The 16,390-nt window shown below is 36.7% G+C and overlaps 1 protein-coding gene across 2 annotated transcripts in view; it reads left to right on the top strand.

Moving 5' to 3' along the window:
* Nucleotides 1-16,390, top strand: part of aadat (aminoadipate aminotransferase) — an 88,241-nt gene that overhangs the window by 58,462 nt on the left and 13,389 nt on the right. For both annotated transcript variants that reach the window (XM_028802011.2, XM_051928640.1), the window contains exon 13: nt 9,240-9,341. In XM_028802011.2, the coding sequence (XP_028657844.1) occupies nt 9,240-9,341 (102 nt within the window). The remainder of the gene's footprint in view (nt 1-9,239; nt 9,342-16,390) is intronic.

Below are 16,390 nucleotides of genomic sequence, written 5' to 3'. Positions count from 1 at the left end.
ACAGTTTAACATCTGTGGCAGAGCGACGGGCGCTCAGCAGGCTCCTATCAATTATGGAGAATCCACTGCATCCACTAAATAGTATCATCTCCAGACAGAAGAGCAGCTTCAGCGAAAGACTGCTGTCACTGTTCTGCTCCACTGACAGATTGAGGAGATTGTTCCTCCCCCAAACCATGCGACTCTTCAATTCCACCCGGGGGGGGTAAACGTTAACATTTAACATCATACAAAGTTATTGTCTGTTTTTCACCTGCATTATTATCAATCTTTAATTTAATATTATTTATTGTATCAGTATGCTGCTACTGGAGAATGTGAATTTCCCATTGGGATTAATAAAGTATCTATCTATCTATCTATCTGAATAATGTTAACGTTTACTACCCCGGGTGGAATTGAAGAGTCGCATAATTTGGGGGAGGAACGATCTCCTCAGTGCTGTCACTGTCCTGCTCCACTGACAGACTGAGGAGATCGTTCCTCCCCCAAACTATGCAACTCTTCAGTTCCACCCATGGGGGGTAAACGTTAACTAACATTATTCAAAGTTATTGTCCGTTTTTATCTGCATTTTTATTACTCTTTAATACTGTTTTTTGTATCAGTATGCTGCTGTTGGAGTAAGTGAATTTTCCCTTGGGATTAATAAAGTATCTATCTAACTATCTATTGAACATGCCAAAATGTTGATGACATACATCATTAGAATGCATTAATTAATTCATTTTCCAGACCTGTTTATTTTAATAAAGGATCCCAGGGAAATTTTGATTTAGTTCTTTTAAATATTAATAATAGACAATGCAAAGCAGAAAGTAAATAAATTAAGATCCTTAAAGTCTTAATTGCAATTCTTCCTGATTAAAATTCCCTTAATTCTTTCCTCTCCACAAGATGATTAAAGTACCTATAGGTGGCAGCAGATTCATTTATTAAGTCATCAGTACTTTAACCTGCCTTTTCATGCCAAGCAAAATTATTTCCATCAATGCAACTGTGGAACTAAACAATGGACTATAATGCCTCAGAAATACCTGGAGGAGAGAAAAGAAAAACTTCAGGACATGAAATCCTGGAGAATACAATCCTTTGCGGGCCCACAGTCTTAGGCCAAATGGCAAGCCAGTCCCTCCCGGGTATTCTAGACTTATATTATCCAACTTACTATCAGTAATAAAATCACAGCGTTCTGATGGTGCTGGAATCACCATAGTAGTGTCCTCCTTCAAAGCAAAGTCCAGGTCACATGTCTGTCTCCTAATGCCTATTAAAAAGTAGAATGTCTTCCTTTTGCCTTTCACTAATTTTACTGTGCATCTGTGGAAGGGTAACTTTTTAATGCGTGGAATGTAATGTTTAGTGACAATGAACACTAGACAAGTGAAACCTCTCAAAGTAATCTCATTTTTCTCGCTGTTAAATAATTTTTTCAAACAAGAAATTCCAACAAAGAAAATGAAGCGGTACAGGGAAATGGCAGATAGTACGGTCATTATTTAGGGAGTTTAATTGCTAAAGTTCCAAACAATCAGTGAAATAGAAAATCAGATTGAAATTTCTGTAACAAACTATACATTCCACAATGATTTATTACTCCTTTCTGAAGACAACTTCCAAACAATTAGAAATGAAAGTTGCCTATTTTTTTTCAAGTAAATATAATACTTGTAGAGGGAAATTAGCAGTAATAACATTGAATAGAATTTATTAAATTAAAGCAAATAAATTCATCTTCTAATGTTTTTAATGTATGTGTTTCCAACTTTTCTATGACGGAATAGCCTGAAAAACAAGTCTAAACTTGTCTTAAACAAAATGCCCAACAGCATTATACTGTACATGCAAGAAGTGACATACACAAATGACTGACCTCTGTATCAAGTATGCAACAGACTGGTTTGACCAGCATGTCAATAGCTCATGAACTTGCATTCAACCTGCTGACATTTACAGTCCAAGCTAAAATACTGTGTTTACATGTCAGGGATTACTTTTTACATGTGAAAGGTAACAGCAAGTTTATTTCATAATCCTTTTGAAGCCATATAATCTGCTCCTTATCTGGGCTACTAGGAAGGGTAAAATGCAATTCAATCAGAGATATTTTTTTAATCTTTTGGTATAGTATAAACAAGTTAGTTACTGTACATACTATAGTGATATTTTGCCCTGGAGTTAATAAAGTTAATTTCAGATTAACCAATATGTCCTGTTTCAGACAAATAATATTGCCAGCATAAATTAGTTTTCATATTGTTTTTTCATATCTGATATGGTAAAAAGTCAACATCTAAACTATTGCTGAAATGTAGTACTGTTCACTGGGAGGAAAATTTTGTGCTTAGCAGGATAAATTGTTTAAATCTCTCAGCTATTTCTACTCTGGATGGGGCTCATATACCCTAGTTACGGAATCTGTTATTTTTCATTAGCACCTTTCAAAATGAGCACCTTTACAAAGCTGAAATGACTGCAAACACACTGACCATTGTTTTCTGTTTACATTTCTACCTGATTACTTATAAACAGTATACTGTTTCCTTAGTGAGAAAGCATTATTGCAGTAAAACATCAGGATAGTGTATTTAATAGGCAACAATTTATGACTTACACTGTATCATTTTACACTGTATTGACCATTGGAAATTAATAACATTTAATTAAAAAATAACACCCTGTATGAGACTGTAAACCACATTACATTTTTTAGCATGACTGGCTTTACATTAATAATTTCATTAAGCAATTTGAGCTGTTTCTTGGTGTTAGTGAGATAATCAACATATTTTACACATTACGTTTGTAGTGCAATATAATAGAAAGGTGTTTGGATTTGATTTGCTGACCTTGAAAGAGTGCCGTAGATGTCTAATTTAAATTTTCACAAGGTAACTTTGTAAACTATTCTTTTTATATACTTTTTGATTATGTTCATTAGGAAAACAATCCCAACTGCCTAACCTATCATTCAAGTAGGTGATAAAATAAATACTTGAATGACTGAAGAATATAAATAATATTAAAAGCATTTGCCTCTACACAAGTATGGTTACACTCCAGAGCTTAGGTTCAGTAAGTCCATGCTGTCTCTTCAGTAATGCTACATCCCAACTTTATTCCTGGTCTCATAGGTTTAAACTTAGTACTGACTTCTTGTTACCCTGTTGCTATCTTAACTACGAAGCCATGGTGTTGCATCTAGTGCCATTATATTATTATATTTGTTTTTGTACTCAATTTATCTGTTACTGAGACCTTTACAGAGTACACCAAAAAATGTCCTCCAGCAAGTAAAGTAGAGCAAAGAAAAAAGTGTCAGTGTACTGGGCAAAAGAAAACGTGACCATGTCAAGCCATTATGTTTTTAGTACCCACCAAATGAAATCCATGTGTGCAAAATGCTCCAGAATTTTGGTTGATCTCTTACTGTCAAGTGCATTTTACAATAATAAAAAAGCAATATTGACTGCTTGCCTTCATTTTAGGTAAAAACCTAAAATGACACTGTACAAGTGGCCAATACAAGATTTGAAGAATATAGCCATATTCTGGCCATCCCAGTCACCAGATCCCAACTTAGTTAAACACATATTGGACATTCTGGAGTGATGCCTTACCCAGAGTTTTCCATCAGAATCATCAAAAAAAACCCAGTGAAGGAATTTCTCATGAAAGAATAGTGCCATACAGGTCCAGATCCTTGGAAAATTTGCCAAGATGCATGGAAGCTGTCCTGTTCTGACAGCTCACATTGTGTTAGCAGTAAATGCTATGGCTTAGGCAACTACAGTAAATATGGTTTACCCTCTTAAATGCATATTTATAAATTGTGTTAACTGCAGCAATATGCAAAAATTATAATTAAACAGTATGTAAGAAAATGCTTTAAACATGTATTTTGTCATGAAGTAACCCATCTTCTATAGAATATTCAGTTTCTAGCCTCATGGATTAGAAAAGTTACTAGTAGTGACAGATATGTTTTGTGTCTTGTCTCAGGCAGTGTAACAGTGACCCCAAAGATTTGGCCTGAGCAGGGAACAACTAATTTAGGTAAAACTGGATCCTCTGTTTGAGTGCCCATGTAATTAGAAAGTAAGGGAGTGCTGAAGATCTGTTGGCCAGGCTAATACAGAGCATACAGAAATGGCCCCAAATGTATATTTCTGTATTTGTAAGTGTGGTGTACACTGTGCCTAAGAATGCCAAGGAAGAGCAGTGTAGTCTAACCAGCAAACGTTGGAATGATATACCTTTGACGTGATGCCAGGATTTGATGTCATTAGCAACACCCTGTAAATTTACGGCAAATTTGGAGTTTTTTTGGTTTGGTTAAGTGATGATAAGAGAAGGAAGATAAAGAAATGAGCGGAAATGTCAGAAGTACTTTTATTATTACTTAAAATATTACATTTTCTGTTCCAGTTTCCAATAAATGTAGAATCACAAGTTCTACTATTGGCATCTTTCACTTCTGCAAGTATTTTAAACTTCCAGTATTTTATTAAAATTATAAATATTCCTATAGATTTATGTTATTTTTCCTGAATATAAAATGATATGTAATATTCATAGGCCTCCCCCATGCAGTCTGTTTCTGGTCACACCTCCCACAGTGTAGTTTGCTTGTCCCGTCTGCCATGTACAGTTTGTCTCCGGCTAAGATCCCCAATTTCAGTTGCATTGCACTTGCAGTTATGTGTCACTAACATGAAGAAATTCTGCTAGTGGTATTTAAACTGATCTTTAGTCTTTGCTAAGCTATCTTTCTTAAGCTTAGTTTTACTGCCATTTGTTAAATTTTACATGTATGTTTTTCTTAATGCTTTTGCATGTGTTTAGCTCAGATCACTCAGTGTATGTGTTTACTATTTTTGCATGTTTTTTTCTGATTGGATGTTGATGGTTTAAGTTTTGAGTCTATTTCCTTAAATTATGGCTTTCAGTCTTATTAACATGAAAATATTTTTAATGATGTTGCCAACACACCCATGTCGGCTTTACTCAAGGTATTGAATGAGATGAAGTATTAAATTAGAATGCCAAACAGAAGATAGAAGTTCAGTTTTGAACATGCTGCAGCCTGACAGCTAAATCCACATCTTCATTATTTCTTAAGGTTCTCGTTCATTGTATATGATTGAAGCTGCACATTTATTTTTAAATGAATGAACAGTCAAAGCTAGAATAAATACAGTAATTCATTTCATGATGTTCATGATATAGTGTGAGTCAATTTCATTTTTTAAAATTGTATTATGCTGTAAATAATTTTTAAGTTTGATTTTAAAAGGTCAATACAGTATATACAGTATGTTACAATGCAGCAAGATAAACATAGATATGAATTAAGTATTCCAAATTCAAATCCTTCATCCTCACCAAACTGGAGACAGAAAGAGATGAAGAGAGTATATTAAAACTGAGCATGGTTCATAAATGTTAGTGTGATTACAAGGCTTGCAGCAATTGAGCATGTTGACCCATTGCTACATGACGTCTTGCAGAGAAAAGCATGAACAACTGGGTGCTATGTACATAATGAAACATTTGTGAATATTTTTTTTTACATCTTTAATAATGCAGGGCATCAGTTTTCCATGGTAATTTATTATATTTGTTTGGACTCTTCCAGTTGAGCAAAATAATACACTGTACTGTAGTGTATGTTATCAGAACAAAGTAATCAGTTTAGCATTTCTGCAAGTGTTACTACAAAAAGTGCAATTCATGGTTGATTAATTATAGTAATCCTGAGTCTGCCTGGTAAGTAGGTGAAAGCCCGTGCCTTCAATGATTTAAATAGAGGACATAACCAAAACATTTGGCAAAGGCAGCTAGGTACTTAATAGCATCTTTGACAAGTACAATCTAGTCCAGTGTAATTTTTTTTTGTCTTATTCAATAGATGTGAAATTTTAAAGGTTAATTGAACTATACTGGGGAAGAATGCATTCTGTCTAGTGTTAACTTCCATTCATTGTCTGAGAAATCAGTAGTGAGTTACCAATCGCTTTTTCAAATTATTAACAGATGTATTTATGGATAGTGCATTGAATAAATTGCCAGAGATCGGGATCAAATGGTTTTTCTCTTCAAACCTGATTGGAAGAGGATTTTATGAGGCTTAACATGAAAGCCTCACTCATACTAGTAAACACTGTTTGGATTTGATGACCTGTACCTTAAAGAAAGTGAGGCAATGTATCTAATGGCCAATGTATCAATAATGTATAAATATTAAGAATCAGGCAGCACAAAGATTTGGGATACGAACATGGCAACATACCATTTAATGGTGACAAACAGAAAAAAGTTAAAAATAACGGCTTTCTACATTCCTGTTTGTTTGAAGAAAATAGTGCTTCTGATTAGTAGCTCTGTCACTATCAGTTGTAATGCCTACTTCTGGTTGCAGTCTTCAATTTATAGGGAACTTTTGGAAAGGGATGAGGCCTCCTGGATTGGTGAGGAAATTATGTCACATCTAGCTGTCATCCCTCTGATCTGCTGATGGAAAAAAAGATTGTGTTAGGACGTCTGTCAACTTGGGGTGCTATTGCTTGCATGGATTGCTTGCATGTCCCCTTGAAGATGTCCCCTACTTGCACATGCTTAACAATAAGTAAAGTACAAGTTTATGAATTAATGGGGTGTGTGAAACATTCCTGCCAGTCATTTTTATTTGAATGAGAACTTGTGTCTTACTCCAAAGAAGAATCTATGTTAAAATTATAAAAGAAAATCAAAGCTAAAGGCAACCATCAGGGTTGGGGAGATTCTCTGATTTATACTAATCCAAGCATTGACATTGTGGTACCCGGATGGGGGTGGTACCCAGCCGGTACGCCCGAGAAGATCGGAGGAGGGCTTGTGCCTCCTCCAGACCTTGAGGGGCGACCGCCCTGGGGGCCGCGGGTACAGAGCTGGGAAGCTCGACCCTGTAGGGGCCCGTGGTCACAGCCAGGTGGACCCCAATACCTGGTGGACCCGGGACCTCAGCACTTCCACCACACCAGGAAGTGCTGGGGGAACAGGGACACCTGGGGCGTGTCGGTGGGAGATTGCCGGGAACACACCTGGAGCACATCCGGGTGCTTATTTAAAGGGGCCGCCTCCCTTCAGAGGGGGACTTGAGTCGGGAGGAAGAAGGACAAAGGTTTCTGGAGGAGAGAAGGAGGCGGACTGAAGACACAGAGAGCGAGAGAAGGCATTGTGTTGGCCTGGACTGTGGGGTATTGGGGGTCGGTGAGAGATTTGTAAATATGGAAGCCTGAAATAAATGTGTGTGGGTTGATTACAACGTGTCTTCCTGTCTGTGTTCGGATCAAGTTCCACAACATCTATGGATTACTTTACTGTGATAATAATGAAAACACCTACAGTATATGCCCTTTTAAAGATGGCATTAAGTTTTGCTGTGTTAGTCTTTTTTTAGTAAAGTTATTAGGTTAGTAATTAACTAGTAAGTCAAAGACCAACTTGATTGCTCATATGAAAAAATACACATGGTCAGTGTATCTACACCAAAGGTAAAGTAACTTCTTTTAAAATAAAACATGAATCAAATAGTGCTGGAATCAAAACAAATCAGTCTTATGTAGTGCAATAGTTCCCTGACATGCAGTGTGCAAAGGAATTAATAAATTCTGATTACAGCTGGAGGTGAATTAAGAGAACACCTCAGCCTGATACTAGTTAATGTTGGTTTCAAGTAATTAATTATCATTTATATAAAATTTAGTGACCTTCAATGAATTGAACATGCATCCTGCACCAGCATGTTGTAGGTGTTCTGAAGAAGTCCCTGTATTCTACCAGAATGTGCTGGTGTCTGCTCTGCTGTCCTGCGATCATGAAATTGGTCTAAACAGGTTATAAACATGGATATATGGATGTATGGATGCATGGAGAAAAACTATGTTTACAGTTTGATTGTTACTTTGTTTCTCTGTAAAGGTTGTAATGTTTTAATCAGGGTATAAAATATTATTTATTACCCAGATTTAAATTACTTATGTGACACTTGCAGACTGTATGGTACCCTGAAATCAAAAAAACACATTCGGAATAAACAGATTTTCCATCTAAGAAATCAGAGATAGGAATCGACCATAAAATTATGATTGGTACACCATTAGGTAATACAGACACAAAATAATGTTGAGATAGTGTTTAGAAGTATTAATGATACACAGCAGAACCTCCATAATACAGATTAGGAAAGTGAGCAGTGTTGTTTATACAAAGTCTGTGACTTAGCTTCCATATTATAATATACTCGGTAATATATAATATAAAAAATGATTGTTGCTGTTTACATCCATTTGAAGATATTTTTGCACAGAAAAAAATTGTGAAGAAGATTTAGCATAGGATTTTCCTTCCATGCATGTATTGGATCAGAGTTACCTGATTCCATCCATTGTCTTTAAACAGAAGCATAACAGTCAGTCAGTGATTTTTTAACCCATTTAGTCTTGAACAGGACTAGGTAAAGTCAGGCTAATTACTAGTTAGTGAAGGAATATTATGGTTTTTTTTTTTACCTGAGGCCCTTTTCTATTAGATATAAACCAAATTAAAGTAGCATCCAATTATTTAAATGAAAGCTTATTTATATGAAATAGAGTATTCTGCAAAGGGTATAGGAGACCAAAATCAAACAAGGTAGAACGTGTTTTTTTTTTCTTTTTTAATTTTCCACTTTTTAAAAAATTCTTCATATTGTCATGAGCTTAAGGTGTTTTTGGGAAAGCTTCTAAGATTTTAGAGTATCAGTGGTTTATCTGGTTCATTTCTGCATGATTCCTGAAGAGGTACAGTAATTGTAAATTAATAAGAAAATTATTTTTTTAACCTTGTTTTTCTGTAGAAGTCGGAATAGTAGGGTGCTTGAATATGTTTTTTTCCCTATTTAACACACAATTGGGTCTATGAAAATAATAATTTCTGTGAAAGAGTTTATGGTATCTTTATTTTATGTGCTAAAATTTTATCGACGTTTCATGTTGTTAGTAGTATGATTGGTGTGATTTAAATCATTATTGTTCATGAAATGAAGCTTTGCATATATAACTAATCTTTTTTGAAGAAATTAGGAAATTATCCTAAATGCATCACCTAACTTGTTCCATTAGTCATACAAGATGGGTATATAGTCAAATCAGTGTATTCATTCATGCATTTATATGGCTGGTGATTCATACTGTATCACTCTTTCTTTCCATTTGCAGATACTACTCGTACCAGGAGCTGCGTTCAACATTGACCCTTCACAGCCCTCTCCATATTTGAGAGCTGCATTCTCACAGTCAACTCCTGAGCAGATTGATCAGGTACATCTTTTATTATACAGTGTTATACTTTGTAGCATTGTGAAACCAACGATACTTTCAGTAGTGTATAGACACTTAAACACATTTATGCACAAACAAACACATTTACATGTATAAAGCTACCTGTATCTGATTGACTCACTGAATAACAAGGAATTATTGACTATTTGCAGACAGCCTAAGGAATTTTTTTTCACTAATGATTATTCTTATGGCCCTGAGGCCCAGAAAAATTCAACGTCATGGAAAGTTTTTTAAATGGTGAAAACATTCTAAGAAAACCTCAATGATGTTCCTCATGTAATAGTCAAAGAGCTATCTTACTGCTGCAGTTGCAGAATTGTGCAGAAGGTTCGATTCTAACCATATATTATGTTTTGTATACAAAAACATACGTAAAAGAATAATCAGTGCTATGTAAGTGATATCAAAAATAAAGAATAATGCACTTTAAAAGATACATCTTTCTCTCAATACTCTGTGAAATTAAATATGAAATGAAACCATCCCTTATTAATAGATTCTTTGATAAAGGTGGCATTAAACTCTGCTGAACTCATTAAAATATTATATTTTTAAAGGACTGTTGCCATTAAAAAAATCATACAATACTGGAACCTAATGTTTCATATCATATCAACAATAATATATATTATCTCTTATCTAAAAGGTGCATTCATTTTATAATATTACCTGGAAGCATCATACTATCTTTAGATATCCTTTCAATTTTCCATTGCCTTATTCTGAGGGCAGAGGAGATCTGACTGTGTTATGGCTAGATTTTGCCAATGCTTATGGCTGAATTTCCCAGAATCATTAGGGGGATTCAGTCATTAGGGGGATTGAAGCGCAGGTGTGCTCCAGAGAGAGAGAGTCTCGTACAGTGTGTTGCCTTCCAGGTGCACAGGTGGGGGACCTCCCTTGAAGGGTTCATAGGCTCTTGGCCAGAGCAGGGGTGGATTTAGTTGTCATTGTCCATGTTGAAACAAATGACATACATAAGGTTAGTCTGTCAGTTCTGCGATCCAAATTCAAAGAGTTAGGTGCCAAGCTGAGGAGCAAAACTGACAAGGTAGTCTTCTCCGAAGTTCTGCCTGTGCCACGTGGCAGTCCAGGTAAGATTGAGGAGATTAGAAGGCTTAACGCGTGGCTCAAATCTTGGTGCAGGGTAGAAGGGTATAGGTTTATGGGGCATTGGGACTCCTTTTGGAACAGATGGGACCTGTTCCGCCGTGACGGGTTACATCTGAACTGGAGGGGCACCAGTGTATTGGGGAGGCGTATATGTAGGCTAGTCGATTGTTTAAACTAAGGAATGGGGGGGCAGGGAGTTTAGGACAGGCCTGGTTTAAATCTATACATGGAGGAACAAACAATGGTGTAGAAAAAAAAATGCGTAGTAATGTAAATTCTAAGCAAACATTTAAATGTAAAAGGAGTAACACATTAAAAATAGTTTGCCTTAATGCTAGAAGTATCAAAAATAAGGTAAGTGAGTTGGAGTTGTATGTAGCAGAGCATATGATACAATAATTTCCCTTTGATACGATCAAAGTGGAGCATATGATATTATTTATCTTGACATTTTAAGAAAGCATTTGATAAGGTGCCACATGAGAGGTCGGTATCAAATTAAAAGAAGTGGGAGTTCAGGGTGATGTTTTTAGATGGGTGCAGAATTGGCTCAGACACAGGAAGCAGAAGGTGATGGTGCGAGGAACCTCATCAGAATTGGCCGATCTTAAGAGTGGTGTTCCACAATGGTCAGTGCTAGGGCCACTGCTATTTTTAATATATATAAATGATTTAGATAGGAATATAAGTAACAAACTGGTTAAGTTTGCAGGTGATACCAAGATACGTGGATTAGCAGATAATTTGGAATCCGTTATATCATTACTGAAGGACTTGGATAGCATACAGGCTTGGGCAGATTTGTGGCAGATGAAATTTAATTGTCAGTTAATGTAAAGTATTACACATAGGAAGTAAAAATGTTAGGTTTGAATACACAATGGGAGGTCGGAAAATCGAGAATACACCTTATGAGAAGGATTTAGGAGTCATAATGGACTCTAAGCTATCGATTTCCCGACAGTGTTCAGAAGCCATTAAGACGACTAACAGAATGTTAGGTTATATAGCACGGTGTGTGGAGTACAAGTCCAAGGAGGTTATGCTCAACCTTTATAATGCACTGGTGAGGCCTCATCTTGAGTACTGTGTGCAGTTTTGGTCTCCATGCTACAAAAAGGACATAGCAGCACTAGAAAAGGTCCAGAGAAGAGCGACTAGGCTGATTCCAGGGCTACAGGGGTTGAATTATGAGGAAAGATTAAAAGAGCTGAGCCTATACAGTTTAAGCAAAAGAAGATTAAGAGGTGACATGATTGGAGTGTTTAATTATGAAGGGATTTAGTAAAGTGGATTGAGACTGTTATTTCAAAATGAGTTCATCAAGAACACGGGGACACAGTTGGAAACTTGTTAAGGGTAAAGTGTTTCTTTACACTAAGAACGGTAGACACTTGGAATAAGCTACCAAGTAGTGTGGTAGACAGTAAGACTTTAGGGACTTTCAAAACTCAACTTGATGTTTTTTTGGAAGAAATAAGTGGATAGGACTGGTGAGCTTTGTTGGGCTGAATGGCTGGTTCTCATCTAAAGTGTACTAATGTTCTAAAAGCTGGTAAAAGTGGCACTGGACACATACCTTGCACCCCAGAAGGTGAAAGGCCTCATTCAGTACTACTATAGAAAGTTAAGTTAGATAGTCTCATCTGGATCTGGTACCAATTTAAAGTGGGCATAATCACTGACTGTACCATTTTGGTGATGCTGTTCACTCTTGCAATGATCATGGTGATGGAATCAGCAGAACCAGAGTGTAGGGCCCTATAAGCAAGTCTAGAACAAAGCAACCCCCAATCAGAGACTTAATGCATGACCTCATGGTAACTACAGCATCAGTGTCTGGAGCCAGGTTAATTTTGCAAGGATTATAGAAGCTCATGACTTAGGCATGTATAAGTTTCAAACCTTCTGAGTCCTGGGCCCTGATTCTCAAAAGAGGGAAGGTTGCAGTTAAGATCTGTTGTAGGATATGTGGAGAGCAGATCTTATCAGTCACAGAAAACCAGTTAAGAGCCTGGAGAAGGTGTTCAACTGCAGTCTGAAAGACACTGACTCCATCAGAGCCACCTCTGGAAAATAAGTGAAGCCAGTAAACGATTGCAACGGGCAAAATGATAGTAAAATTGTATGTCTATCGAGATGCCCTTTGTAAGGCAAATGAAGCCCTAGGTATCATGAGGCTGAAGAGGAAAAGAACTGTCACAGCAAACACAGAGGCAATAAAAAGAGCCACTAGGTGGCTCTGAATATAAAGGGAGGAGCAGTGAGAGAGTAAGCATGCCACTTGGATATAGGCTGAGATGTGATCATCCCTGGCCAGGTCACCTGGATGAGGAAGCCTGATGTTTGAAACTGATGAAACAACTGATGATTCCAAGTAACATCACAGATAATGTGTCCAAGATTGTGTATTATTGGATTCCCAAATCTAAATGTAATTTAAACTGATTACATAATATCCCTTATAAAATCAGAATTGTCACCATCTTATCGATCCTGCATTGTTCTTTAAGTTCAAATACACAGTTATTTAGCTGGTAGTTTAAAATTATCTCTTCAGTTCATTAGCATATCATTAGATTTCTCTCTTAATTTATGTTCTTTCAATTATCCTTTCCACAAGAAAAACAAAATGTCTTTCAGAGTACTAGCTTTAAGAATGTAAGAAATCTGGCAAAGAGAGAAGACCATTCAGTCCATCAAACTTGTTTAGCCAATAGTTACGCTGTTCTAATGTCTCATCCAGATATTTCTTAAAAAGGTTGTCAAGGTTTCTACCTTAACTACATGGCTCGGTAGTTTGTTCTAGATTCCCAAAGCTCTTTGAGTGAAGATCTGGTGCCTGGCTTCAGTTGGTGCCTGGCTTCAGTCCTAAATGCCTTTCCCTTTATTAACTACTAGTAAATAACACAATTAAGAAGAATGCAATGTCAATTAACACAAGTAACCATGACATATTTAACATGATCATAACAAAAATTAATTGCCGCTAAAACGTGTATAGTAATAATAATTTTGCTGGCTTTTTCATAGAATGTTTTTTATATGCCACATAAATAAAAAATATAAAATAAAGTACCATATACCAATATGCCAATGCGCTGGACTACACAAAGTTTTGGGTTATCGGAATTCTACCATATTGGTTTAAATGAAGGAAAAGTTTTATCATGTACAACTTCTGTATACTGTTCATCCCCTGTGCATTTTCTTTAATGTGTTGCATTTAAAAGTACTTAAAACAAAGCAAATCCTACATTTGTGTGATTGAATTCATATAAACCAGATAAACCATTACAAGAGACTGTTGAGAAAATAGCCCATGTTTGTCAAGCACACATGACTTTCCTTGCAATTGCAAGCTGGATGTTATTACACATCTTATCTCGCTCTAAAACAAAACAGTAAATGTACAAAGGCATAAGAAATAAGGGTCAGTAAGTTTTTTGAAATGCAGAATGAAACTGTCATTGAAATCAACAGTTTCTAACATATATAAAGAAAATGGACAACAAAAGAGCATACCACACAGACCAGCTGATCTGAATGAGTGTTAAAGTTACAGTAGGTTGCCACTACGCAAAGTTCTTCCCAGATGTTAGAAGCCTCTTTTCAGCTGGAACAGTGAATAAACCAAAATAATTTTAGCCCCTGAATTTTAGAGTTAAAGAAAAAGAAAATTAACTAAAGCAGTTAAGATTTGGGTTTGCTTCTTTGTTCCTCCTAAATTCAATTACTGAGTACATACATTTATTGGCTATGTACACCAAATATTCAAATTATAAATTACTATGCACTGAGTGTTTACTTTGCAAATTGCCTTTTATACTGAGCACTGTGTCATGTCTAAATTCACTACGACATCTTATGAGTTACTAAGCCTTTCTTTCACAGGTTACCTAGAAAATTCATGAATTTATAACAGATTCCGTCAATACACTGTATACTGGAAAGGCTTGTTTTCTTTACTATGTGTACCATGCACAGAGCGAATAATTATAAAAAATACTATAGCTTAAACCAAAATAACAATGCTTGGTTGTTTGTCATTTAACAGGTGTTTTAATGTGCTGTCCACTTCTCTTGGCTTCACATATTAAGCAAGCCACTCTTGTCCTCCCTGTGACCTCACTTCATTGCCAATGAGGTTTTCCCTTCTAATGACTTCTTTGTAGGACAGTACCAGGATTGCCATTTGTATGATTTATTTTTGGTATATTGTTAGGCCAAAATGTCCCTGAAGGCAAAGTTTTTTTTACCTTCTTGAACATCACACAGGTATGAAACTAATTTATGTTGATTTTACTTCCACTAACATCTCTTCAGGGTGTCATAAAATCCATTAATCTTGATCCACTTCTGCAGACTAACTCCAACTACTTCCCCTTCAAGGGAATAACAAATGTGCACTTCATGTATTAATTCAATGTAAACTATGTTGTAATATGGAGGTCTATAGAACTTTTTTTAGAGGCTTTTCTCTCAGTTTAGTACCTGGGATTCCCAAACCTTATCAAGACTCCACACTGCACCTTGCATTTCCTGGTCCACCTTAAAGCCATCAGTGCACTGCATCTTTCATTAGCAGTGGCATTCTTTAGTCCTCAATGTGTGCAGAACAGGCAGTGTGGCGTAATAGCAGGGGCATTGGACTTTACACAGCAAAAATGCTGATTGAGTTATAAACCTAAAGTCAGTCACTAAATATGTAGAAACTATTTGTAACTAACTGAATTGTATCTAGATCTTCTAAGTAACCTCGATAAAAGCTTCTGCCAAATGTATAATTTTATAATAAAGGGATGATCAGTTCAAGCTCATTTCTTTTCCCAAGAGCACTAACCTAAAATGTAATTGATTTGCTAATATACACTCATTTTTCAAGCCTACTTACTCCAATATAGGGATTTGGCATAGGGATTTTATAGGATTTTACTACAGCTTGTCTTGGTACTAGGTATGAATCAAATTCATTAAAACAGGTGCTTACACGCACACACACATACACATTCACAGGCCAGTTTTAGAATTCCTTGTAAAACCTGCATATGTATGGGATGTGGATACATGCCATAGTACCTAGATAACACCAGTTCACTCAAATGATGAACATGCTAGCTCCATATAGGCAATACAGTGGAACCTCGGTTCACGACCATAATTCATTCCAAAACTGGTCGTAAACCGAGTTGGTCGTGAACCGAAGCAATTTGCCCCATAGGATTAATCCGTTCCAGACCGTACGAACTGTATGTAAATATATATATTTTTTGTTTTTAAGCACAAATATAGTTAATTATACCATAGAATGCACAGCGTAATAGTAAACTAAATGTAAAAACATTGAATAACACTGAGAAAACCTTGAACAACAGAGAAAACTAACACTGCAATAGCTCGCGCTATAGTGGTAGGAACCGCTCGCTAAAAACACTTTTTAGCAGAAAAACGGAACTGAAAACAAAAAGCAAACCTTCTCTACCTTATGCGTCCCTCCCACTCTCGCTCGCTCCCTCTCTCTCGCGCGCGCCTGTGTGTGTGCGTGAGTCTCTCTTTTGCGAGCCTGGAGCACCTGTGTGTGTCTCTCTCTAGCGTGCTGCTGTGTGTGTGCACGCCTCTCTCTCGCTCCTGTGTGTGTGCATGTCTGTCTCTGTCTCTTGCGCTCCTGTGTGTGTGTGCGCGGCTCTCGCGCTGCCTATGTGTGTGCCTCTGTCTCTCGCGCTGCCTCTCTCTCTCGAGCTGTGTGTGTGTGTGTCATTCTCTCTCGCTCTCTCTCTTGCTCGCTGCACAGGAAATGCACAGGGAGAGACTGAACATGTACAAACCGAAAGGGAAACTGGCTTGTCCGTATACCGAGTGTGTGGCCGTGAACCGAGGCAAAAGTTTGGCAAACTTTTTGGTCGTAAACCGAT

Source organism: Erpetoichthys calabaricus, chromosome 5 (genome assembly GCF_900747795.2).
Source record: "Erpetoichthys calabaricus chromosome 5, fErpCal1.3, whole genome shotgun sequence".
Lineage (NCBI taxonomy): Eukaryota > Metazoa > Chordata > Cladistia > Polypteriformes > Polypteridae > Erpetoichthys > Erpetoichthys calabaricus.
This window is presented reverse-complemented; position numbering and strand designations above follow the sequence as displayed.